At 34.5% G+C, this 27,587-nt stretch overlaps 2 protein-coding genes across 2 annotated transcripts; both read right to left on the bottom strand.

The window, feature by feature from the left end:
- Positions 1-232: 232 nt before the first annotated feature.
- On the bottom strand, positions 233-11,060 carry LOC142541312 (uncharacterized). Its single transcript, XM_075647867.1, has 5 exons — positions 10,976-11,060; positions 10,777-10,870; positions 975-1,641; positions 760-926; positions 233-647 (listed from the first exon to the last, which is right to left on the bottom strand). The coding sequence occupies exons 2-5, from the start codon at positions 10,834-10,836 to the stop codon at positions 390-392; spliced, it is 1,152 nt and encodes a 383-aa protein (XP_075503982.1). The 5' UTR covers positions 10,837-10,870; positions 10,976-11,060; the 3' UTR covers positions 233-389.
- Positions 11,061-12,169: 1,109 nt separating this feature from the next.
- Positions 12,170-26,811, bottom strand: LOC142542194 (DNA mismatch repair protein MSH1, mitochondrial). Its single transcript, XM_075648690.1, is given in 23 exon segments — positions 12,170-12,743; positions 13,396-13,404; positions 13,406-14,080; positions 14,528-14,827; positions 15,293-15,350; positions 15,628-15,771; positions 15,851-16,107; positions 16,741-16,947; positions 17,167-17,340; positions 17,485-17,552; positions 19,114-19,172; positions 19,717-19,792; positions 20,069-20,174; positions 20,266-20,375; positions 21,170-21,334; positions 21,891-21,976; positions 23,115-23,179; positions 23,417-23,464; positions 24,369-24,488; positions 24,640-24,715; positions 24,792-24,889; positions 25,003-25,132; positions 26,561-26,811. Coding segments are annotated over 23 exon segments (3,381 nt in total). The 5' UTR covers positions 26,683-26,811; the 3' UTR covers positions 12,170-12,515.
- Positions 26,812-27,587: the final 776 nt, after the last annotated feature.

Here is a 27,587-nt window from a genome sequence, read left to right as displayed (position 1 = left end):
CCTGCACTTTCTCTGAATTAACAACATCTGAAAACATATATTGTTATGAGAAGGATAGAATCTTACTTCTCGTTTGTTACATAAGATAAATAATTTAAGACATGCTTCTAGCAATCCACAAAAGAAATTAAGCAACAACGTCGTAAAAAAATTCTGAAACACACCAAACACGTCAACATCCGCCCCTTTAAACCACGGTATATATAATACTTAAAGCTTCAGATGGGCACAACAATTAGTTCACACCACCATCAATAATGCAGTGCATACATATAAAAGGTAAATTATATCATTGAATCAAGAAAGTTTTAAAAGGGTACTGATTCTCGCTCGGATTCCACATCGGTGTACATGATTCAACGGTATTACTCAACAAACAGGAACTAGTTTCAGCCAGTACTTGTACGAAGGAAACTAACCTTTAGGTAAAGGCCCATCTCTCCTTCCACGAACTCGCAGATACAAGTATCTCCAACTACAATGTTGTTCCTTCTGAGAAGGAATTTCCACTCCCTGGTGTACAGTATCCGGCCATCAGCCCATCTTCTGTACCTCGCATGAAACTCTCTCCCATGCGGATCGACCAATAACATATGTGGTTTTGGTAGATCAAGTTTGTGTTCGTCGACCAAGGGTAGAGGGATAAACTGCCACCATTGAATTAAATATTCCCATATATAAGAATATATGAATAAGTACTAATCACATTGCATTAATATATAATGATGTGATTTGTGATTTTGGTCACGTCAAACTTACCAAATCGTTCGTTCTCTTTGCCTTAACTTCGACTACAAAATGAGGATTGGCTGGTTGTTTAGCCAATCCCATCTCAAATATCTCAAAACCACTGTATTTTGGATATAGGGGTGTCGCAATTTTGCTTTTCCATTTCCTTTTAGTGCTACCGACTGCATCTATATAAACTAGAACCAATGTAAAGATGTTTAACAAAATAAGAAACTCAAAAAATCACGCCAAATTCTTCAAGAAAAGAGAGAGGTGGAACTTGCCTTTTTTAACTTGCTCCACTTTAATTTCTTGATTAGGCAAGTAAGGAGCATCCTCTATTTCATTATCATCACCTTCGCTTTCTTCAGATGATTCTTGCTCCCCTTCTTGGTTAGGCAAGTAATCAGCATCCTCTTCTTCATCGTCATCCTCATCCTCATCCTCTATTTCTTCATATGATTCTTCATGTCTCTTTAACGCACGATAAGCATCCTCCTCGTCATCATCATCCTCTATTTCATCATCATCATCATCATCATCATCCTTGCTCTCTTCAGATAAATCTTCTTGTCTCTTTAAAACACGATCCACCTCCTCACGATCATCCTCCTCCTCTTCTGTCTCGTCATCAATATCCATGGACACAAGAGCGCCAGCTCCTTTGGTTTGGCGTCCGTTTGGCCCTAGCACTTTGATATCGAACAAATCTTCTTCATAATAATCGAATACCAAACTATAGCCACGCAAGATCTTGTTATCCTTAACAAACTTGTCCCAACCATTTTTGAAATACCATTTCTCTCCAACTTGTGTTGTCTTTACACGCCACAAGTTGAGGTATCGATCTCGAAGGAATATTTTTTTTGGCAAAGATCCTCCAATCCAACGCATGAAGGGTAATGGAATTAACTATCACATGACAAAACTTAAATTAGCCACTTTACTAGATCAATGAAAAAGAGAAGCCCCTGTGATTTAAAATACAGAAAATTAAACATACAAGCAATGACGAAGCCAGGGGGTGGGTGGGTTCCCCCCTAGATTTTGTAATTTCATTGACTAAGCTGGGCTAAAAACAACCATATTTTTTCAGTTTCCCTCTTAATATTTGTTCTTGCTCCCCTAACAACTTTCATTTTCTGGCTTCGTCCTTGTGTACAAGTTTCGGTTCTTTTTTATTTTGATAAATGTATTTTGGCTCATTTGATAATGTTCTATACCTTTCCCACAAGAAACATTGCTAGCATTAGTGAATTACTTGTGGTACATGTAATTAGTTTTTGGTGACTTGCATCTATTTTTGGAAATAAGGAAGAACTAACTGCAATTGTTCGTACAACATTTGATGTCTAAGTACTATTGAAAAGAATATTTTATTCCTTTATTATTTTGGTAAATTGATATTGATTTTGTCTTTCTAGATTATCAAATCTTGCTTGATTTAATTCTAAATGATAATATCTTGGTTTACTTATTTATAGATTATGAGATCTTGCTTGATTTAATTCTAGATGATAATAACTTGATTGATTTATATCTAGATATTATATGATTTGTTTTTAATATGATTTTTATCTCCAAGATATTCTATTCATGTTTAAAAGAGTGTTATCCCTAATGAAAATATTTTTTCTATATTTTCTGGGACTATTTTATGGAATAAATTTTAGGTCAAGCAATGGATATATATATGAAGAACTTCACGACCGCAGGAGAGGTTGAGATGAGAGAGTTAGAGAAGAGAGTCTTTTTCGTTTGAAGCTTTTCGTGTGAGTCTTTTGGTGTGACTCTTTCGTGAGGTCGGCAGAGGAGCGTATAAATAGAAGAAAAATACGAAAGCCGAACCTATATTTTGATGAGACGTTTTTGTGTGATCGGTTGATCACTTTACAGCGTAGGAGAGCTGCTGGATTTTTCTGAACATACACAGAGTTCAGATATTGAAGATTTTGTGTGATTGATTCACATATACCGTGTTGCTGATTGGTGTTGCTAACACTCAAGAACAACACTGACGCAGAGTGTTGATCGAAGAGTGTCGTCGTTTGGTTTTAAGCAACACACTTTCTTATTTTATGCATCTAGTTTTTATGTAGTTTGTTTTGATGCATTTTTAATTCCTTGGAGTGTCAAAAAATTTGTTTTTGTTTTCTCACTAGTATTGTTTTGGTGTAAACAATTTACATAATTTTTCTAGTGAATTTTTTGCCATGAGGCATCGCACAAGTATTCGTACTTATGCATAATTTAAATCTGGTATTTAATTTATTAAAGTTATATTTGTGTGTTAATACTTAATTTCCGCTGCCGTGTTGTGTACAGTGTTGACAACACCAGACACAACACTAACTTCTGATACACACATTATAATGTTTTAAATTTATTTTCTGTACAACAATTCCTTTCAAGTGGTATCAGAGCCAACGCTTGATACACTAAGTGATTGATTCTGGTTTATTGTTGTTTTTTTTACAGGAAATTTAACAGAATCCCAATGGACGTACTATCCACGAACACTGCTGTTTTGAAGGAAAAATGTTGGCTGCAAGTCAACCCGCACGGTGTTGCCTCTGGTGTTGCAACACCGGGCCGCAACACCACTTCAAAATCCTTGTGTCTTAATGCTAAATCTCACAATGACTCAGGTAATCATGAAATCCAGGATACTGATTCTGATGAACTCACATTTGAATGTGTGCAGGCTATGTATGAAGAGCTATACGAAGATTGGATCAAAAGAAATGAAACAAATTCTATGCTCTCTAAGGAGAATACAGATCTGAAAGAATGTGTGTCTCGACTTGAAGCTGTGCTTAGGAAGAAGGATCTTGAGCTTCGTAGTGTCAAGGATGATCTTGAGAAAGCCTCAAAAACTCTTGGAAAATTGAACTCCAGTTCAACAAAACTTGACTCGATGCTAATGATGGGAAATGACAGTAGATCTGGTCTTGGATACGTGAAAAACACATATGAACATGGAGAAACTTCCAAATCTGGATCACAATCAACTGCTTTCAATAGGGAAATGAAAGTCGATCTGATCCCTTCAAAGATTGATCCTGTGGTGAAAACTCTCCCAACCAAGATGCAAAAGCCGTAACAAAGGAAGCGACATTTTATTTGCCACTACTGTCATAAGCCAGGTCACATCAAACCTTTCTGTTTTAAACTGAGAAATGACTATATGAACTGGCATGCAAATCTGGTGTTGCCCACTGTGTTGCCCAACACCAGGCGCAACACAACAGTCAAGAAACCTCTTGTGAAGAAAGTTTGGATACCAAAAACTGTTATTCATTGCAATGTCATTTATACTTCTTTAAAAACTAACATTGCAGGTGCATGGTACTTTGACAGTGAGTGCTCACACCACATGACCGGATCTAAAAAACACATCACGGATTATGTTGAAGTAAAAAGTGGGCATGTAACTTATGGTGGTGATGCCAAAGGAAGAATTGTAGGCAAAGGAACCCTGAATGTTGACGGACTTCCTGAACTTCTTAATGTTCTACACGTTGAAGGACTTAACTCAAACTTAATAAGCATAAGTCAACTTTGTGACAATGATTTACATGTTAAGTTCAATAAAAATAATTGTGAAGTTTTTAATGATGTCAAAGTTTGTGTAATGTCAGGTACTCGTTCTGCTGACAATCGCTATCAATTGGGAGAAGGTGATGGTTGCCTAAGTGCCAAGGTGAGTGATTTAGACATATGGCATCAAAAACTGGGACACGTGAGTATCAATACCTTGAAGAATCTGCGTAAGTTTGATGCTGTGAGAGGTATGCCCAATTTAAATTTAGGTGCCGTGTATGCATGTGGTCCATGTCAGAAAAGTAAACAAACCCGTGTTGCGCACCCGGTGTTGCAACACTTTGGGACAACACGGTGCCTTGAACTCTTGCATTTGGATCTAATGGGTCCGATGGAAGTTGAAAGCTTGGGTGGTAAGAAATATTCGTTTGTTTGTGTTGATGATTTTTCGCATTTTACTTGGGTAAGTTTTCTTAGAGAAAAATCTGATACTTTTGATGCTTTTAACAAATTGCATGCTAGGATAACAAATATGTATGATATGAGGGTGGTTAAAATAAGAACCGATCATGGTGAGGAGTTCAAAAATTCTCATTTTATTTCTTTGTGCCATAAGAAAGGTATCACTCATGAATATTCATCTCCGAAGACCCCTCAAAAAATCTGCATAGCTGAAAGGAAAAATCAAACCCTCCTAGAAATGGCTCGGATCATGCTTAGTTCTAAGAATATGTCAAAATGTTTTTGGGCCGAAGCTTTAAATACGGCATGTCACATTTTCAACCGTGTTAATTTAAGGAGTGGTTCTACAATGACCTCATATGAGATTATCATGGGAAGAAGACCAAACCTTAAATATTTTCATATTTTTGGTTGTGTAGGTTATGTGTTGAATGATAGAGATCAAGCTAAATTTGATTCCAAAAGTTATAAATGTTTGTTTCTTGGATACTCTACTAATAATCGTGCTTATCGTGTATTTAATCTAAGAACCAGGATTACAATGGAATCAATTAACGTTGTGTTTGATGATCTTGCAGATCTGGCAGTTAAAAAATCGGAGGATGATGTAGAAGAATTGTTGGATATAAGTGAGCCACTGACCAGAAACAGTGTTGAGTCTGGTGTTGAGACCAGTGAAGCAACACCAAGCACAACACCGCCTCTGAACCAAACAGAAATTGTGGATAATGATAACGATGATAATGATGATGTGGTGATCAATTGTGAAAGAGAAATTCCCAACAAGATTCAGAAGAATCATCCATCATCACAAATCATTGGTGAATTACATGATGGTGTGCAAACAAAAAACAAAGAAAAGGTGGACTACCGCAAAATGATTGGTTTAATCTGCATGAGCTCCACGTTTTCCCAGGTAAGTCACTCGTGTTTTGTGTCTCAAATTGAACCCAAGAATAATAATAATGGCATTTTGAATGAGGAAGTCTATGTCAGTCAACCTAAGGGATTTGAACATCCTCACCACGTGGACCATGTCTACAAATTGAAGAAGGCCCTGTATGGACTGAAACAGGCTCCACGGGCATGGTACGGTAGGTTAGCTGACAATCTGATAAACTTGGGCTTCAAACGAGGTGAGGTTGACAAAACCCTTTTCATTCAAAAACTGAAATCTGATATTTTGATCTTTCAAGTATATGTAGATGATATTATGTTTGGTTCTTCATCTGAAATATTTGTGAATAACTTTGTGGATTGCATGTCATCACAGTTTGAAATGAGCATGGTAGGAGAATTAAATTTCTTTCTTGGATTACAAGTTAAGTAATTTCATGATGGTATATTGTGACAACTCAAGTGTTATAGACATTTCAAAGAATCATGTTCAACACTCTCGAACAAAACACATAGACATAAGACGTCACTTTATTCGAGATTTGGTTGAAAAAGGCATAATTCGACTGGAATTTGTTAGTACTGAGAATCAACTGGCTGATATATTCACGAAACTTTTGGACTTTGAGAGATTTTCCAATCTTCGGAAGTCTCTCAGTATGTGCGTACAATAATCACACACGCATGTTGTCATTGGTGTTGCCAACACCGGTGACAACACCATTTTCGCATGTCTATTTTTAGGATGTTAGGCATACTGCATAATCATAACCATCCTATTTATTTGTGTAATGTCTGAACAGTGATGGCAATTTCTGAAAGGTACTCTCTGAGTGTTCATACTTCCAATCAAATGTTGAGGAATAAATTATGCTCAATCCAAGGCATCAAGTAGTTGAGGATATTCATGGAAATCGTGATCTTGTCAAATGTAAAAAAGTGACTTGGAAAATGTGAGCATAAGGAGAAAAACAGAAAAGAGGTAAATGAAAAATATTGTTTTGAAGAAAATGGAAAAAGCTACCTAGATGAGTCCATTGAAGACCGTTCTTCTAGTGTGGAAGCTACCACTTCTAAGTAAAAATAGTAATGGAAAAAGCTACCTAAGGGAGTCCATTGAAGACCGTTTTTCTAGTGTGGGAGCTACCATTTCTGAATCAAAATAAAATTTTATGGAAGTTTGAATAAAACTCAGTGGTGTTGCCAGGAGGTGTTGCCAACACCAAGTTCTGACACAGCACAGTTTATACACTGCCTGACATTTTGATAATTCATCATATTGGAGGCATATTTAGGACATGCATATTGATTTTTGTTTCGTGAATTCATCATGTGCAGTGACATATCAGTGTTGACCTATGACAGTTGATAAAAACCTTGATTACCTAGATTTTGAATTTATGTGTATACTTGTGTCAGTGAGTTATAATCGACGTGGGTTTTACTGGATATTCTTTTGAAATCGTCGTAACACGAGTTTGAATCAATTTTACTGTTTGATTTTGGTAATTACTCTTGCTTGTTCTCATTTACCCTTGCAATTTTTTTTACTCTCGTGATTTCTTTGTGTGTTTTGTGCGTAACTCCTGATATACCTCTATAATTTTCTCTCATATTCTACAAGTGGCTGAGTAGATGGTGCTTTTGGAAGTTGGCTTACATTCTGGCCAAAAAGGGGGAGTAGGAGAACAAAAAATGACACATAAGAAGATAAATGATGAATACTTATGTTCTGTCTGTAATGTTGTTTTTGGGTCTCTCTTATATCTGTTTGCGTGATTATTGAATTTTTCTTTCGTATGTCTCCTTATGTTTTCAGGTGTTCTAATGATGGTGTTGACAACACTGTCAACAACACCAGTGCTCTAACATGTTTAATTCAGGGGGAGATGAACTTTGACTCAGGGGGAGACACACTCTAATGCAGGGGGAGCTCAACTGACTGCGATGCTTACCTAGATTATCATTTTTGGATGTTTTGTCCAGAAAGGCAATAAGGGGGAGATTGAAAGAAATATTTTATTCTTTTATTATTTTGCTAAATTGATATTGATTTTGCCTTTCTAGATTATCAAATCTTGCTTGATTTAATTCTAAATGATAATATCTTGGTTTACTTATTTATAGATTATGAGATCTTGCTTGATTTAATTCTAGATGATAATAACTTGATTGATTTATATCTAGATATTATATGATTTGTTTTTAATATGATTTTTATCTTCAAGATATTCTATCCATGTTTTAAAGAGTGTTATCCCTAATGAAAATATTTTTTCTATATTTTTTGGGACTATTTTATGGAATAAATTTTAGGTCAAGCAATGAATATATATATGAAGAACTTCACGGCCGCAGGAGAGGTTGAGAGGAGAGAGTTAGAGAAGAGAGTCTTTTTCGTTTGAAGCTTTTCGTGTGAGTCTTTTGGTGTGACTCTTTCGTGAGGTCGGCAGAGGAGCGCATACATAGAAGAAAAATACGAAAGCCGAACCTATATTTTGATGAGACGTTTTTGTGTGATCGGTTGATCACTTTACAGCGTAGGAGAGCTGCTGGATTTTTCTGAACATACACAGAGTTCAGATATTGAAGATTTTCATGTTGAAGATTTTGTGTGATTGATTCACATATACCGTGTTGCTGATTGGTGTTGCCAACACTCAAGAACAACACTGACGCAGAGTGTTGATCGAAGAGTGTCATCGTTTGGTTTTAAGCACCACACTTTCTTATTTTATGCATCTAGTTTTTATGTGGTTTGTTTTGATGCATTTTTAATTCCTTGGAGTGTCAAGAAATTTGTTTTTGTTTTCTCACTAGTATTGTTTTGGTGTAAACAATTTACACAATTTTTCTAGTGAATTTTTTTCCATGAGGCATCGCACAAGTATTCGTATTTATGCATAATTTAAATCTGGTATTTAATTTATTAAAGTTATATTTGTGTGTTAATACTTAATTTCCGCTGCCGTGTTGTGTACAGTGTTGACAACACCGGACACAACACTAACTTCTGATACACACATTATAATGTTTTAAATTTATTTTCTGTACAACAATTCCTTTCAACTATGTTCTCCAATATTTTCGAACAAGATCAATCGATTTACAACATTTGAACTGTTAACACAGTAGGCATGCATTAATTTGTTTCCATAAGTTTAGGCACATCGTTTTAATTCATAACCAAGCCACATAATATACCTTCATACATATTACGATACGTAGACGCGAAAACAGTGTCAGGTAAAACCAACCTGTGTTGCTATATTTTTCCCAAGGGGGCAAGTGATAAACTCACTCTAAACATATTACTAGAAAATGAAAAATTAATCAAATGCAAGCAATTAATTAAATCATCCACACAAAAGATCATAAATTCATGATGAACATTTAAGAAGCTACTTATACTACTGCTGCAATATTTCTTTATGCAAACCGAAGTGATGAAATAAATCAAACCAAATCTAATTTTCACTACGTGAAATTTGGGTATCTTTTGCAAAGTTTTTAAATCAAAATGACGTATTTATCTTTAATATCTATAATAGACATCTCACAAATCACCACAATAAAATTTGGTCCCTCATATGTCTGTCCATCGAGAGTTTATATTAGAATTTATCCGACCATCGGAGCCACCATTGTATGTTTCACCAATTATCTATGTTAGTGATCTGTCAAGTATGAGACTACGTACATTAATAACTACCAATAGGGGTGTCAATTCGGTCGGATTGAGCAAGAGTACTACTCAAAAATTGTTTAACCCGAGCCAACCCGAACACGAGCCAACCCGAAAACTTTCAACCCAAATATGAACCCGAATCAACCTGATCAACCCGTATAACCTGATTTTGAATTTTTTTATAATCTTTGTTAAAGAAAATTCAAAAAATTAATACTAATATTTTAACTTAAACACATAATAATAAAATCTCTCTCATATATATGATTTAAATTTGAAAATCTAATTGCAGAAAAATAAAATATATTTACTAAATCAAATAAATAATTATTTAAAAATAAAATATGTTCAAAATAAATAATAAATTATGAAAATTTACGATATAAATATATAATAAATATTTTTTCAGACATACAATATATAAAAATATAGGCTGTATTTATTAATTATATTTTTTAAAAAAATTAAAATTTTCGGGTCAACCGAATCCAACTCAACTCGATCATTTTTTTCGGGTCAGCTATCAGGTCCAACCCGATCTGACCATAACCCGAAAACTTCAAATCCAAACCTGATTTTTTTCGGATTGAATCGTGTCGGGTTGGTGAGTCGTGTCTTATTTTGACACCCCTAACTACCAACTTTAATTTGGTCCAAAAAATATGCCAAATTTCTTCCCCAAAATACCCCTCTCAATTACAACCTTATTTGTATAAAATAAATAAAATATAATGAAATAAACATGTGAATATATCATTTCACGGAAAGAAATTATTCCAATGTTGTTATATTTTTTACAAAAAAAATTATATATTTATAAATAATATATCTATTAAATTTTAATGTATAACACTTTAGCGACTGTTTTTTAAAAGCCGTCGTTAATGTAGCGTTGATTTTAAACAAACCAACATTGACTTCAACGACGCTTTTAAGGAAAACCGTCGCTAAGCTTAATGATGCAAAAACCATCGTAAAATGTAATTATGCATGTCCAAAAACCGTCGCAAAAAATCATGATCGTGTTCATCGTCCTTTTCCTTTGCAAATCAGCGACGGTTTTTAAATTTCATAGCAATTTTTAGCGACGGTTTATTATAAAGGCACTTGGAGACGATGGTTTTTTAGACGCCTTGCAAACCGTCGCTGTGATTAGTTCTCAATTATTTTTCTCAAATCGAAATACCATGTTGCATGTACATTGGTAGTTCGTAGGAGAAATGGAGCCATAGCTAATGTTTCCGAAAACTTGCATCAAACCACCCACAAAATCCTCGAATTTTAAAATTCTACTTTTTCAATTCCTATCGATCTAATACTTCATCTATTAAATGCTAAATGAATTAAAAAAGACCCTATTATATGTTCTTTCGATCAAAACCAAAACTTCAGCCAAATAATTAAAATTAGAAGCTAAAAAACATAAAATGAAGAACTAGAAAATTAGAGAAAACAACCATCTCAGTTCCACCACTTTTTGGTAAGAAGAGCTTGAAGAGGCCTGTTTCAGTGTTCATCGTGCGCTATATCCACTGGTCAGTCCCCCAAGTCCTGATATTTCAAGATAAAAGAAGGAGATCCAAATCAGGGAAAAAAAACATGTAAAAAACAAGGAAAAAAGCAATAAAAACCAGTTGCTAAAGAATTTGGGCTCACCCAAAAGATCAGCGTTACGAATGTTCTCTGCGGCTTGTGAGATTCAATCTTGAATGACGGCTGTTCTTGCATGGGAGAAAGCTGGCTGTAGGGTTTGGGTATAAACTCCACACGTGGCTAGCTTGCTTTATATACTGCTGTTGAGACCAAATTTCGAGAGACATATGTCAACCTTGTCCGTTGTCAGAAAATATATATGTGTGTATATATCCAAATTTAGTATAAAATCCATCTCGGATTTCTAAATTTTTTACTTGAAACTTTTAATTTTGGAAATGATAAATCTAAGTTTATATGCGAAGATTTCCAAAAAACCACGTTAGGGAATTTTTTTCGTGTCAATTTGTTTTTGTTTTTAGATCAGCGAATCAGGCTGCTCATGCTTCCATGTCTAGTCTACTTGAAGGGGCTCCCCCTCTCCCGTTTTAATTTCGTCCATAATTGTATCGAATTTGGTTTAATATTATATATCCATGTTTCTTCAAAAAAAAAATCTAAAAAACCACATTAATCACACAAATGACAAAAACTTATGTGAGACGGTTTCACGGGTCGTATTTTGTGAGATGTGTCTCTTATTTGGGTCATCTATGAAAAAATATTATTTTTTATGCTAAGAGTATTACTTTTTATTGTGAATATCGGTAGGTTTGAAATATATCAGTATCAGCCCAAATCATTATATATTATTGTCATTTGACAAAAAAATTTGTGGTTTTCAGTAAGCAAATCTAAAATAATTGCGTGCAAAACAAAACATTTACAAAAGTACTTTGATATTTAGTAATCTAATGTTGAAATATGAAATAAACCCGATCAATGATTCTAACTATATAGCCATATTATAATAATTTATAGAAAATTAAAGTATTGTTTAATAAATTATTATTTATTCAATCTAATTAGCGATACCAACTTTAAAAAAAAATAAATTGCACGTACACGATCTAATTGATTTTATATTGCATAATTTATTTTTTATCGCGAGTATTAGAAATTATATATACAGACGAGCAACCTAATATTTATAACTATATTGAAGCATATAACAATATTGAAAAAATTAACATAAAAATGGCTTGAATTAATTAATTTAATTTTCTTAAATAAAAATCAGGCAACACATCCCAATTTAATCAATATTATAACCTCTTCTCCGAAATTCAATTCAAGAATCTCATTTTGATTAGTGTTTCATCCGTGCAGGAAAGTACTTCTCGTTCACATACAAGTAGTTGTATATTTGTCAAATATATTTGTGAAAGTGAAACCAAAGATTTGGTTACTAAAACATCAAACGGGAAACATCCTCGGATACACATACTAAGAGGCCTGTCCAAATTTGCCAAACAGTTGTCATAAAAAGAAACCTGAGTGGTGCAGCTTAAAATCAGACCAAAATCGTTGCAACCACGAGACGATACATGTAGAATCTGCAAGTAATCATCTTCTACTACCTAGAGTTAACAATAGTATCACCTGTACATTTTCCTTCCCATCAACTTGGACCTTAACAAGTTAGAAAGGAGAGACAGAAACTTTATCTGGCCGTCATTTCCTTTCCCAGTAACTGAGATGTCCCAAAATTTCGATGCTTCCCATCAGCTATATTTGTCAGGTGGAACCCTCGAGTAGAGAGCTGGTTGATAAGAAGAGTTTCCAGCTGACAAGCCATGCTCTTCCCCGGTACCAAGAAGTAGAGAAATGAAGCATTTTGCGTTCCCTCCTTCAGGCGGTGGGCACGCACTCGACCCTCGAGATCATCAGTCTGAAGATTAAATGAAAGCAGAAGATAACTTTAGTACATTGGAAGAAAATTAATAATTCGAGGTGGTTTTTTTTTGTCAATTGCATTTAGTGATGTGTGAACTAAGCGTGAGTTTCTCCACTGCCTACATAATGCAAATGGCTATATACTTGAGTAAATCATGAGGAGCGGACCAGAGGGTAAGAGCAGATCAGCACTTGAGAAATTTCTTTCACAATTCCAACACTTCCCATCTCAAGTTTTTCATTCATTACATTACTATCCCAGTTCATTCGAAAGCCAGAACCAGATAATTGGTTTCTTTCCTCGGTCACACAAATTAAGTGAAGCCCACCTCCGAAAAGGTGCAGTAAGGCTGACCCTGGATACCGTGAATCCATGACTTCCGAGCTATTTACTATATTCATGTGCCATAAAACCGTTCCAAGTTATTCAGTTTGAGTTATTTTTTAATGCCTGGTTTTACAGAAATCATCTGCAAGTGTTTACTTTTAAGAATAACCTTTCTGTTACTCACCATTGGATGATGTGTTGGGACTAGAAGGGGCATAAATGGAACCCAAATGATCCAACAGCAAGCAATGCATGCAATATACATTGCCTACATTTTAAAATAACCTACCGACCATATGATATGAGTCCAAGATAGTACCTCTCCAACTATAAATTTTTCTGTCAGGTCGCAGCATCAGATAAACGCTTGATGCTCCAATAGTTGATGGAGGTGGCTGCTCCCTAGGACCAATCAGAACACATCTCATCGCTTGAGGCTCGGAAATATCTTTCTTCGCGGAAAAATCATTCACACTTTTCCCACATATGCCAACAACAGCATTCTCCACTTCCTTGAACAAAATCTCCGACGATTTCAGTGATTGATTCAAAGGAGAGGGTTCCTTTTCAAGATGACTTGGTCTATACTGCTTCAGTTTTGACTCGATTTTAGTTATTTTGTCTTTTGAATAAACAGAAAGATATAACTCCTCAGCTCTTTGAATCAATGCTTCAGGAACTCCCTCTCTTTGAGCCGTTTCAAATGCGAGACTCTCCTTGCAGATACCATCGATCAATCTCCATGTTGGCATGGTCTGATTATCAATGCATTCAGTTCCCATAGATTTAAAGACAGCATTCTTCATTCTCAATGGTAAATCAAATATTCCATGCAGGTGGGTAGAGACAATACCAAGGCAACCAATGGCATCAAGAGTTTCTATGATACTCCCAGCAATACAAGTTCCCTTTGCCGTTTCAGTCCCTCTGCATATTTCATCTATAAGCACGAGGCTGTTTGAAGTGGTTCCAGCAATAATAGAACGAATTTCAGACATTTCAATCTGAGAAATTAACGTGAAGGTAAGCATAACACATCAATAGATTTACACACAAGGTAATCATATAAGATGTGAAAAGAACTAGATTGGAATCAGATTTCATGTTACTGACATTATTATCCATCTTTTATATGATTTGACTGTAATTTAGTTTTAGAAAAGATTTCCTACTGTATTTATCCCAATATATTTTCACCCATTAAAAGAGGTTATGTTTGTCAAATAGACCAAGCGAGATTCATAGAATTTTAACAATATGGCATTCTGTGGTGGATGCTGACCTTGATGATAGAACCACTTAAATCTTACATTGTGTTACATTCTCTTCTCATTGTTTTTTTACTGATAAAAACTGAACGGTAATATCATGGTACCCTATTTGGGACTTAAAATAACAGTTCGATTAAAGCTTAAAAAAACATATGTTTATATCGCATGGAAGAGAATAACCTGAAATGAGCTCTTTCCATCGGCTGGACTATCATAAGATTTCATATGAAGCATAATGGAGTCAAAATGAGGAATAATAGCTGATTCGGCCGGCACCATGAACCCACATATTCCAAGTAATGCAGCAGCGCAAATTGATCTCAGCAAACTGGATTTTCCACCACCATTTGGTCCTGTCAAGAGAAACAATGACCTCATATCCACTGTATTTCTCACCGCACCACCTTGAGCAGCATCAAACCAATACGGCCATAGCCCAGTTATCTTCATGCCATCAGCTCCACGTAGTATTTCTGCATCCTGCAAGTATTCCATGTGCATACTTTGATAAAAGGATCCTCATTAACCGATACAAAAACTAAGTTAGAGCAAGACGGTAAATTATTTGCCCTCTATGGGAACACATAGAAATGAATATATTCGCTAAATTGACCATCCGAAGCTAGATTGGGCAATAGGATAGATTTAGAAAATGTCAACAAAGCTTGCATGCAAACCACGAAAATGTTGTTCAAAGATTCTAACATAAGTTGCGAAACTATAGAAACAATTAAAATTCTGAGCTATAAAGTTCCTTTTTAATGCCGCTTATTAGGAAAAGCGAATTAACTAAACCTAAAATTAGCTCCAGGCGAAGGTTTAGGAGATTTCATGAAATTAATATAAAAAACACCACAGCAAATTAATTTCGACCAACAGATAAAATAAAAGCCATGATAAAACCTGGTCAAGTTTATTTAGGAAAAAAAAGGTTCTGAAAACTACCTCAGACCTATGAGGTCGAGTGATAGTGGGGAAAATCCATTTTCTTCTTCTTCCTTCACTGGACAAATAACAAGCACTCGAGCTTTAGGGCATTATTAGCATCAGGGTTGACAAGCATAAATCAACAAGATAGTTACAATTAGAAAGTCAATCATAAGCACAATGTTCACGCATATGGCAGTGTGCATTTAATGGTACAACGAATGACAAACAATTGAAGAATATCACAAATAGTCCGTGATGCTACAAGTACATTACGACAAGAAACTCCTAAATACAAGGCAAAAAAACAAGAAAATATACTCGCGCATGAAATTTAGGTTGGTATGACAAACCTCACATGGCTAAATAATGCCTTCCCAATGACAAGTAGCATGGAAGCGAACACGAGAATATTAATTTTTATCTGTAGTTCAGTAGACAATCCTCTCAGGAGTTCTAAAACTTTTGCTTTTGCCTTATTACCAGCCTCATGATATCTGAAACAGAAAATAATTGTAAAATAGGACAAAAAGAGGACATTAATCAAAGAGGAAATGATCTTAAACAATAGATTACCTAGTCAATGCATCCTCAACCTTTTTTGAGGTGAACCATTCTTCTCCAACTTTTTTGCCTTTCGCATCCAAAGCGGGTCTAAGCTGTTTGATTTCTTCTTCTCCAGGTGTACCGGCCCAAACAGATGGGACAAAACGTTTTCCCTTAAACCACACCGCTTCATGCTCACGAGAATATAGTATCTCTCCCTTTGGTCCTCCAAGTGGAGCAGTAGTAGCTCTGATTCTTGAAATTATGGGGACAAAATCTTCTTGAATCTAGAAAAAGTACATCGTCCATTTGTAACGAACAGTGACACTTATCACTGATGAATGACATTCCATAAATTAAAAGGAGAAGTACAGAAAAAAAATACTAAAAAAATTTTTTGCAGTAGTGTCTCGTAACTTGTGGATTATGCTAAGATAAGCCAAGGACAGCTTTATGTCAAATGTAAGTCGAAAACCAAAAAGAATTGTATTTATGATGTTGCAAACTTATAGTAACGGAAATACAGGCAAGAAAGTGAGTGGTAACTAAGGACGTGCCTGAATTTGATGACCTAATATTTCACTAAATTGTTTTCCAGAATTCGATCCAAGTTTATGTGAAACTTATCCTCATTCCATTCCGCAACCCATTTCCGAGAAGCTAGTCAATATCGTCTTGTTCACAATTTTTCTACTCTCATGTTGACCTTGTGTAATAATAAAATTTTGTTCGTTTAATGTGCATAGTCAATCACAATTATAATCTAACATGTCTCTACTCTCTAGCATGTTGAGGTGTCCTACCATGGGAAAATTCAAATCCTGTGAATCTCTATTCCATGTTCTTCATTTGTGCTTCTTGGGTCATAAGAGAATGGAATGTCTGAGGACAGTTATGTTTGAGAATTCAATAAGACTTACGGTTACAGATAGAGCCTTTGCAGCTTCATCTACTTCTGCATATTCCTCCTCCAAATGTATCCTCTTGACACGGCCTTTCCAGGACGATTCCATATCTTCGAAAAACTCATTTGGGACTATGGCATAGGAGCTCATCTTCTGATCATGTTCACCGTCTAAGAAAATTATTTCACAAATTCTACAAGAAATGGATTTACATTCATTCACCTGAAGTTAAGAGGACAAATATTACGACATTCTACCAAAACAATTGCAATCAAACAAATGCAAATATAAGAAAATTACCAAAGCAACGCGTGCAAAAAATGAGTTAAAATATGATAGCAGATTAATTACAAGGGTAGATCAAGTACTGGTATCTTCTGATCATCGAATATGAAATTTAGTAAAGAATGTCGAGCAGTCACTAATCAAGAAATCACTTACTAGGGTCTCCAATTCAACTTTCAATCCAGTAGCCACCCAAGCAGGGTCCATCAATAACTTCAGAATTTCTTTGAGCTCTGAATTTTTGTACAATAACGATATATCATCCAACACACTTTTAATTTTGCAAAACTCAATATGATTAGTCTCCCTCAACTCAAGCAACTTCACGAGCTGTGGATGAATAAGAAAACAAAGAACCAAAATAATAGCATTGAATCAGATTATCTGACGTATACACACACACACACATAATCATGTTGATATTGGTGAAAAGAAAGTGTGTTAGTATTGAAAGACAAAATCAAATAATCGAACCTTGGCTGAAGGAATGCAGGTGAATTCAGGAATTGAACAAGTTATGTTGCTCATAAGTTTGCAGGCTTCTGTTAAGAGACAAAAATGCTCAGCTACTTTCATAAATAAGAAATACAATACTGATGAGGGATCAGAAAATAAGAATGTAGCAACCACATAAATGCATACTAAGTAATGTTTTGGAAAAAGTTAAGAGATTCTTCTATGTTCATTAGTAACAAGACCATAAGATAGCTTGGCCTTGGGCTTGGGCTTTCAAGCATCTTCAAATAGTGGGTTGATAGCCTCATAATAGTTTGTATTTTTATTGTCATATCTCTCATAATTACAACTACCAACGTGCTTAATTGACACATTTTTGTGTGATTTTATTGTAGAAGGAAGTTTTCTGCTCTTGCGATAAATCTGGGCCAAAAAAGATGATTTTATATCACAATTAAAGTTGTTGATATGATCTTAGTGGAAGACGTGGAGCAGAAAAATTCAGAAGATGTTTTTGCATAAGGCGTGACCACGCCTTGTGACGATTCCTTGGCTGCCGATAAGGAATCTTTATATCAAGGAAGAAATACAAGATAGAGTTTTTGCCATAAAAAAACTCTATATTATTGGAGGATATTTTCTAGTATCTTTTAATTTTTAGGTATTAGGTTTTTATTTTTAGTTTAGTGGGCTTTTTAGCTTAATTAAAAAAACCCAAATCATACCACTACACGTGAGAAGAGGAGGCGGCTGAATTATTGAACAAGAAAGATTTCTCCAAGCACTCTCAAGGGATAGTCTACTATTTTAATTTTGTCACTGTGAGGTTTTTGCACTTTAATTTATTATTCCTGTTTGCCCGAGTATTCGTTGATTTATGATTTAATTATATGAATGTTATACGTCAATTAATCTGACAATTTAATTTGATGTATGATTTTCTAATGCTAATCATGAATTCAGTGATCCGTAATTGTCATGAACGATTGGTACGTGAGTAGTAATAGGTTAGATGTGTTGTGCTATCATAACATGTGTAATCTAAATAAATCGATGGAACTAGATCTTCCAATTGCAGCTATCTCGGTTGTTAGATTTTAGGATTAACTGTTTTCACGAAACTAAAATGCTATCTTTAATTAATATGGAAGGCTATCGTGCCCAGTTGATTATTGGTAAGTTTTGACTGGATGCTGGGTTTGGTCAATTAATTTAGGAAAACACAAGAATTTTAGCGGCTATCCCTATTATTCTAAGGTTAATTGCTTGGAATAACATGAATAAATATTGGTTAACCGATGAACAGTGAGATAATTAAATAGTAGAATCTCCTTGAATCAGATCTTTCTCATATTAAATTCTTCATTTTATTCTAGTTGATTAACTATCATTTTAATTTATTATTTTCCATTCTTGTTTAAATTTAGTTTAGCATTTTATTAAATTCATATACAAAAATCCCTCTTTTAATTGCATTTTGCTCGAAAGAAATCATCCTCCGTTCCCTGTGGATTCGACCCTACTCACCATTACACTAATTTTATTTAGAGAGTAGGAATTTAAGTTTGGTGGCACAACGACAGCGCACCATGGGTATATATGTAAGCACCACTATTGCACAAATATAAAAACATGATAGCAACTTGCCTTGAATTGTTGACGCAATATCATAAGCAGGAGGGTTCAAGAGAAGATCCCTGATATACCTGCATGGAAAAAGAGAAGAAGAATAAGAAGGGAAACAACATAAATTCAGCCGAAAGTAATATTACAGCAACATGTAAAAATACAAAATAATGACATAAAAAAATCAAGCAGAGAAAGAATGCAACCAATATTCTATCATGAACAACAATTGAGCATCAAGCTTGAGAAAACAAGGGCGTCAATGGAACAGCCAGAAACTGGAGTTTCAAATGCCAGTTCCCAAAATCAGGAAAATTTAGACAAACAATGATCCATTATATTGCCCAACACCTCATGTTCAAAATCTTTATGGAATGAATTTTGTTTATTATAGTCAGCAATAATCAAGTGCATATGGTTTGGTAACAACACTCCATTTTAGGGTGATCATCACATAAAAAACTGAAACATGTCTTCCTAAGTGTGGATAGCGGGGGTGAAGTATCTTGACAGATTCTCCATGTAACTTGGCACTGTCAGTGCATGCATGCACATTTAAACAAAAGCATAGATGCGCTCTGAATTAAGTATGGATCAAGAATAATAAGCGAAGTTCTCACTTACATCGCAGGAAGGCCGGTACAATTAGATGGAAGTAGCATATTAAGCAAACAAGGAATTCCTTCGGTTGGAAGAGCACCTAATAACATAAAATACGGGAAATGTAAACTTATTCAATCATGTACTTATAGGAAACTTAGCTCCAGCTCAGCAAAACTAAAACCATTGATTCGGTGTATTTACAATTTTCTTTTCCTCCTGTCTTTCATTTTTTCTTTCTTTTGAAGTAAATTTTTTGGCTCCTTTTGTCATTTTTATGAAATTGTGAGAATGATTGCAATTTCATTTCACTGTACGATCAAATCAGCTGAAAAAGTCAGCACCTCCAAAAAATCTCCACTTAATTCCAGCATACCAATTTGTGTGGCTGTCCCTAGGTGTAATGGACAAGGCCTATTATCTGAAGTAACTGTGACATTTCTGAATGTAATGTCATCTGCAAACCCATATAGCTCCTTCACCTGAATTTACACAAGTTATAAATGAAATTAACATTGATTAAACAAGAGGGAACAGAATCTATGCACAAGTCCTCAATGATTTCATAGCAACCTTGAACAAAAGCTCATTCACAGGACACCCCTCAAACCATTCAAATTGTCTAGCGTTACATTCCCCCCATAACAGTCCACCTTCACCAAACTCTCCCCAGCGACAAGTTCCTGCAAAAAAATCATGCAAAAAAATCACGAAGGATTGAAGTATCGAAAATGAATCACACAAGCAGTTATTCAAAACATTTTAAGGAACATTTATGAAACTTACAAGAATAATGAAAAAAAACCTGTAAGTCACCCCTTTCTGTTAATTCCTTGAGGTGTAGTCACATGAAAACTACAGAAATTAGGATAAATCAAGACATTCCAATAGTTGCACCAAGTTCCATTTTCACAATATAAATATGATTTGGCACCCAAAACCATCATTCTGGCTAAATTTGTCAATAAATCATAATGATACCATGGCTAAACGAATTATTGTGAATGTAAAAAATATTAGAATTCTCAATCAACAACAATAGTTTTACCTAATTAAAGCAGCCTATAACATGCTAGCTGCCATATTTATTACATTTATCATGATGTTTGTCATATGCAGCCATCAAATCAATGACCAGTTTTGAGTAGCATAGTCAGATAGAAATAGTAAGAATTCCTGGAATAATAATGAACAAGTCAAAGTTTTTTCCTTTTCCAAATTTTTTACTTCAGGTGGTGGAAGGAAGGGAACGTTAAGGTTGGAGTAACAGCACTTTTGAGAATAATTTAGCTTTCCATGCCATATAAGGCTCTCATAAATGTTAATTAGATAACCCATAGAAACCCATATAACGGTGAAGTAAAAAAAGATAGTAAATAATTAAAATATCACTGAACGATAAAAGTGGTATAATCATTCAGCTAACAAGTTAGGGACCCAATTTTTGAAACACGAAAGTAGAATAATATTTTATAACCTGAGGAGTTATGCCTCAACGATGTATGCAGGAACAGATGATGGCAGCGACAAGTACGAAGTTTTGTAACCAAAGCTTCTTCTGTTAGACCGTCCACTGCAGAATAAGTCTTCATAGTCTCCAGCACTGAAACCATGCAGTATCCTTTTGCCGATCGAGATATTCCTTATACCATAAACCAATTTTAATGTCGGGTTATAAAAAGCTAGATAATTCAATATAGTGGTATTTAATCCATTTGATTAGTTTGCCATAGAGTTGATAACCTTCTTATAACATTTTTCAATTTTTTTTTACATGAATAAGCAGCATATTTAGCCTTTTGGCATTTTTTTCAATATGTCATCCAAATAGATTAATCATTGTACAATCTAGATACTATGTCACTCCCTGCAAATTCTTGAATTTCAAATTTACACAACGTCAGGAGATGGTTAAAACACCTATTCTGCATTTGCTTACACCGTAAAATTACACAAAAGTTCGATAACATACTCCATTATGTATCAGCTTACATATCAGTAATTGATTCCTTCCTGTTCTTCCATATTTTTAACAATTAGCAAGAAAAAAGGCCAAGCAAATCAAGGGCACTAAATGTGAACCGCTTTCACATTTTTAACTATTATCAAGAAAAGAATCCAAGTAAATTAAATGCGCCGAATATGAACGAATTTTGGCAGCCAATCTAAACTGCAAAAGGAGGTTTCTTTGCTCATACCTACTACAGGCATTGGGTCTGGAAAATCTAGATCATGATCATCTCCCACGAGCCCAAAAACATAAGGGCTGCCAGGATATGCATGCCTGAAAACTCAAGTTAAGTTAGTTTAGAACCTGGTCTAAACCTTCATTACAGATATGATAAAACATCTGGTCTTTGTGCTCAAGAGCAATCCTAATACACAACACTAGTAAGTAATAGTATGCCACTTTAACTTCAAACATAGCTTCACGAATGAATACAAAAGATTGCATGCAACAACAAAAAAACGACAGACATTTTTAACTATCAGGACATTTTGGATTTGAAGTACTCAATAAATCATGCATTTACCACCCATTTAAAGAAGACATGGCAAGAAGAAATATACTATCTTCAAAAGCAAACTAGATTTTTTCCCTGACAAAAATTATACAAAATGTGAGCCATGTGGAGGTTATTTAAGTTGTTTAATTACCCATAAACACAGACAATGACATTGTTCATCAAAAAAACTAAAAAACAGTGACTAGATTTACTATGCTTTAAGGCATAACAGCTGTTGAAATAAGCCAGTAGCATGACTACCTCTTTGTTTGACTAGAAATGTAGTATACATCATATGTTAGATCTCTTTCCTTCATAAAACATTAAGGGTTCAGATTAGATGGTGTTTCATTATAGTATCCGAGATAAGAAAACATCACAGATAGAAACCATTCCGCTATGCAACAACAATACACATAAGCCTTTATCCCACTAAGTGGGATCGGCTATATGGATCCTCCTATGTCATTCTGCTCTATCTCCTATTGTGTAACCTACAACTTCAAAGTATTAAATGAGAGTGAGGCTCAGTCAAATGATCTCTGGAAGATTCATTCTATTCATAGTTTCATATATCTGGTCTTAACGTATATGCCCCAACATACAAAGCCATTTACACTAGGTAACGTCGCTAAAGTCTATTAGTGATCAACATACTAAAATACTGATAGGACAAGTTTGGACGACTGGTAACATTTTAACACCTGCATTGTCTAGTAAGCAGTTGCTCATTAGTAGCAACAGTAAAACAATAATGCAGAAAATTAGCTTAACTCAGACACAAGAATCTTGAAGCTCAACTCGATGGCCATATAAATAGATATCACGTGCAGTACCATACCAATAATACAGCAGAAGAAATTGGTAATCAAACAATCAACAGCACCAAAATTTGAAGTAAATATATGAAACTACCCAGATATAAACCGGCTTTTACGTGAGCGAGCTTGAGTTGGGCCCTGAACTTCCTCCACTATGCACTACAAAAACAAAATTCAAAACCAATGTGCATATGAAAAATCTTTTAATGTACTTGGACTGTTCAAAAGGGTACCATTGTAATTAGAATGAAGCAACAATGTCCTAGCAAAGTAAAATCTTTGCCTTTCCCTTTCCATGAGGTATGACATAAGACAAATGATGGAATTTGGTCAAGAATAAACAAATCACAATCCTAAGGCCAAAGAAGTAAAGTTCAAGGCATGGATGGTACTCACAACAGAGAAACCATTGCGGGTTAGGTCATCCAATGTCTGTCGTAAGTTCTGTTTGATACAGTGAGTGAAAAGTTAATAATGGAATTTCGATACGAGTCAAGACCATTACTGGAAATGCAAAAGTAAATTTAGCCATGAAATTTGGATGATGATGAACATGATAACAAATGAAAAATAAGTTACAAAAGAAACCAGAGAAGCCACTGAATTATTCACCAAGTGGTATTTCTGTCGGATCAAATTAACAAAGTTTATTTCCTTCGTCATTGAGAAGTTTAAATTCTTTCTTATCATCGTTTCCACATGTTTATGCCAGAAGGAATAATGGGATGGTTTGGTGCTGATATATCACTATTTAAGAAAATCTCAAATTTATGGCCACTGTTTCCGTGTCAGAATTATATTCACATCGTAAGCTACTCACATTTAAGAAATAGTCTAAGTCTAAAAATAGTTCCATTACAGATAAAAAGCACATTGGCCATAAAAGTAGAAACTAAATAAACGAATAGAAATATCAAGTACTACCAGATATTTGCAAGAAGTATCAATAATGTGGAAGACATTTTCTCCAGGTTATTTTTTCCATCTAAAGAACTTTAACCTAGTTATTATCCTTTATTATTCAAGGAATCTACAGAACCATCAGAAATATAAATAATCATTCCTTCACTATGAGGCCTTGACCTTTCTCCTGATAAATCAAAGTGACTTTTGAGAATAGGACTCATTCTCTTGGTAAAAAAAATCAATGCAATCTCTTTTCTGATCTACTTCGATGTTGGCAAAGTTAGATAACTCTTAACTGGTTAAAGGAAAATCTAACAGAATAACAGATGTTCAGAATTGTATACCACCTTTGTTATGGTAAACAGTAGAACAATCTAATATTTTATTAAGCCCAAAAGAGCCAGAAAATATATAGCATATTATAACAAATTAAGATTTCTACCACAACAGGGCAACCAGCCCTTGGTATGCTGTCTGAACGTATACCACCAAATGGATTCAATCCAGCATATTCCACAAGAATGCAGGCATCAACACCAATCGCCTCATAAAACTCCCCAACCTAAAAGGAAGGGAGAAGTGGTGAGAAAAGATTGAAAAGTCACCATGATAATAAAGTTTTGGTATGTGCACAAGAAGGGATATTAGAATAGTAAAGGTAAGGCAGGAAAATAAACACAAGAAAACAGGTGGAAAGAAGCCTGAAACCATACCCGGCAAAGCAAAACTTCACGTGGAAATCTTGACTTGAATTGCAACATTTCCCAATTAAGAGTTCCTTCTTTAAGGCTATAATGCATGTAAGAAAAAATTACCAAATAGTTTTCTCTTCAAGCACAAACATTTTTTTGAGCTTACTGCTTACCTCCCATTCTTTAAGCCAGTATCAACACCTAGCAAATTAGAATATGTGACGCGTTTAACCAGCATAACTGAAGAAGGCTTTCTGCACAACTGCATTCTCTGAAATACGAAAATGAGTAAGTTCGACATGCAAGAAAAATGAAAAAGTAGGCTCGACGACAATAAGCATCCAGCTTATGTAATGAACCCAGTCAAACTTAAATGAATCTCACCTCTTTCCACCAGATAATGTGAGAGTAATCTTTCTCTTCTATGGAAGTATTCAATTGTTTATGTTTTTTAGTAGCTTTGGTAAAAATCCTTCTCTCTTTGAAGTAAAAAAGGGGATCAGACCGCCAGACACTGGTTATAAGCACAATTGCCAAAAATAAGTAAGTCGTCATTATTGAAAACACCATAAACAAGGACAAATAAGAAGATCAGAATGAAATTTGTCCTGGAAGGCAATAAAATACAACCAGAGAAAACTTCATTAAAAACCGGCAAGATTTTCAAGAATCATGATAAATCAAATTATTAAGTGATCCATAATTCATATGTATAAGATCAATTACTACGCAAGTTTAGACCGCGATTAATCTTAGTATAAAGCGAGAAAGAAGAAGGTACTGAACCCTACCATCTAATCATGTGTTTCCAGATATGGCGTCTTTGTTTAATCAAGGAAGAATATCGTCATTAAACCTCAGATCTCACTGAAATTTCCACTACTTAATAGTACTAACAACTAAGTCAAGCATCGGCATTCATAATAAAGTTGACATGGCCTAGTAGCTTCTGAGTGCAATGAATTGGTGAAATGCACCGTACTCATGTGTATTGTTACATAAAAAAAACTAGTAGCAATGTTCAGATATTGCCGTACAGTGAGAAACATGAGAATATCATCGAAGACGCAAAATTCAAATCAATTATATTCTGAGACAAAGTGCATAGTACTCATCATGAGCACCATTTTTAACCTTTCATTCAGATACAGCAGAGGAAATTGGAAATAAAATTGTCAAACAGCTGCTTTTCTTCCAAATTTTCCTTTCTAGTAAGAAAAGTAAATCAAATCACACTCAGCTAGAGAAGAAGTAGAAAAGGCATAAATCCTGAAGGTTGGCACCATATATTCACCCCAAATACCATATTTTAACTACACTTCAACTACATCAATTGTTCTTGAAAAATTAGATACCCACAGTCAATCATAACATCGTTGCTCCCCTCGCTATTACAGAACCATACATTGGATTTTCAACCCTAACAACTTTACAAATATAGTCTAAAATTATATATATAAAAACAATACAGGCATAAATTCAGTAAATATCACCTCTATTAATGTTCGCAAACGCGTTTATTTCCCCTTTTTCTTTACACTCGCGCACAAGGAAACCCAAATGGAGTTTTTAAGTGTGAAACTTCTACAGTACTTGAAGGTTATACGGACCTACTGTATTGTATGCAACTAGAAGGGGAAACATTTATTCCTGTCATCCAAATTTGAAAGCCTAATTACCCACTGAAAAAAAAATTGTGTGCATTAAAGAAATGAAAATGCCACCCTCCACCCCCCTCCGTGAAGAAGAAGAAGAAACAAATCAAAACAAAAAAGCAACCCAGATAGGCCGTTCAAGACTTCCATAAAACCAAAACCCATAGATTACATATTAGCCCACATTCTTGAAACAACAAAAGCTTCGATTTTTACACATTTAACTATGAATACAAACATACTGTACATAAAAGAGATATACAGAAGGACATAGAAGATTTAGCTACGTTAGGGATGGGACGGAAGAAGAGAAGAAGCATCTGCGTTGGTGGAGAGGGTGGCTGAGGAGAAATGAGAGAGAGCGCCTGGGGATTAAAATGACAGCGATTCTGGCAGTTTGCAAGTACATGTTTCTTATGGTTGCTTGCTGCGTTGAGAATGTGAAAAAAAGGAGTGGCACTACGGCGACGAGTGGGGGCGCTTCCCGACACTGTCGCAGAATGAAGAAGCTCGATGGTCTGCAAGGGTCAAGACAGATTCACTGAACTATATATATATATATATATATAATAAATTAATGTTACCTTATATATTTTCCATTCTTTTTTTTTTATACATATATTTTCCATTTTTGGCTGTTTATTCTATTATCATACTCATATTATTTTTATTTATTGTTTAATTAAATTATTTGACATTTAATAATTAACTAAATATATATAAAAAAAATGATGCGTGTCGCCTAAAGTAAGCGCGAAGACCAGTGTGAAGATGATGGCATTCAATATATATACTACTATTATAAATATATGAATTTGAATTATGCGCTTGCATTTTTATTTTTTTATTTATTTTATCTTTTATCATGTTCATTTGGTTCTTTAAGTAATTTTTATGTTAGTTTAATATATTAATTAATAGTTCACTTAACTTTCATTTGTGAGTTTTCTTTTTTACCCTTTCATTTGTTTTATATATTGTCATGTTCATGGGGTTCTTTAAGTCATTTTTTATGTTATTTAATATGATAATTAATATTGTACTTAACTCAATCAAATTAATTATTATTTTGATTTTACTTATAAATTTATCACTACTATATTTTGTCATGTTCATGGGTAATTTAAGTCATTTTTTATGTTATTTTAATATAATAATTATTAATATTGTAATTAACTCAATCAAATTAATTATTATTTTGATTTTACTTATAAATTTATCATAATGTTATACATTTAAAAAATTTACTAATATTACTGACATCTATTTTATTTTATTTTATTATTATAAATATGTGACTTTTATTTATAAACT

Source organism: Primulina tabacum, chromosome 4 (genome assembly GCF_025594145.1).
Source record: "Primulina tabacum isolate GXHZ01 chromosome 4, ASM2559414v2, whole genome shotgun sequence".
Classification (NCBI taxonomy): domain Eukaryota; kingdom Viridiplantae; phylum Streptophyta; class Magnoliopsida; order Lamiales; family Gesneriaceae; genus Primulina; species Primulina tabacum.
The sequence above is the reverse complement of the archived record's forward strand: the minus strand, read 5'-3'. Positions and strand labels throughout refer to the sequence as shown.

What these genes read in the sequence shown, in the direction of transcription:
- LOC142541312 (XM_075647867.1), bottom strand. Translation starts at nt 10,836, where the DNA reads ATGAACACTGAAACAGGCCTCTTCAAGCTCTTCTTACCAAAAAGTGGT. An exon ending in AAAGTGGTGGAACTGAGATG is followed by an intron (nt 1,642 to 10,776) that starts GTTGTTTTCTCT and finishes GTCATGTGATAG; the next exon opens with TTAATTCCATTACCCTTCAT. An exon ending in TTTCTTGAAGAATTTGGCGT is followed by an intron (nt 927 to 974) that starts GATTTTTTGAGT and finishes CATTGGTTCTAG; the next exon opens with TTTATATAGATGCAGTCGGT.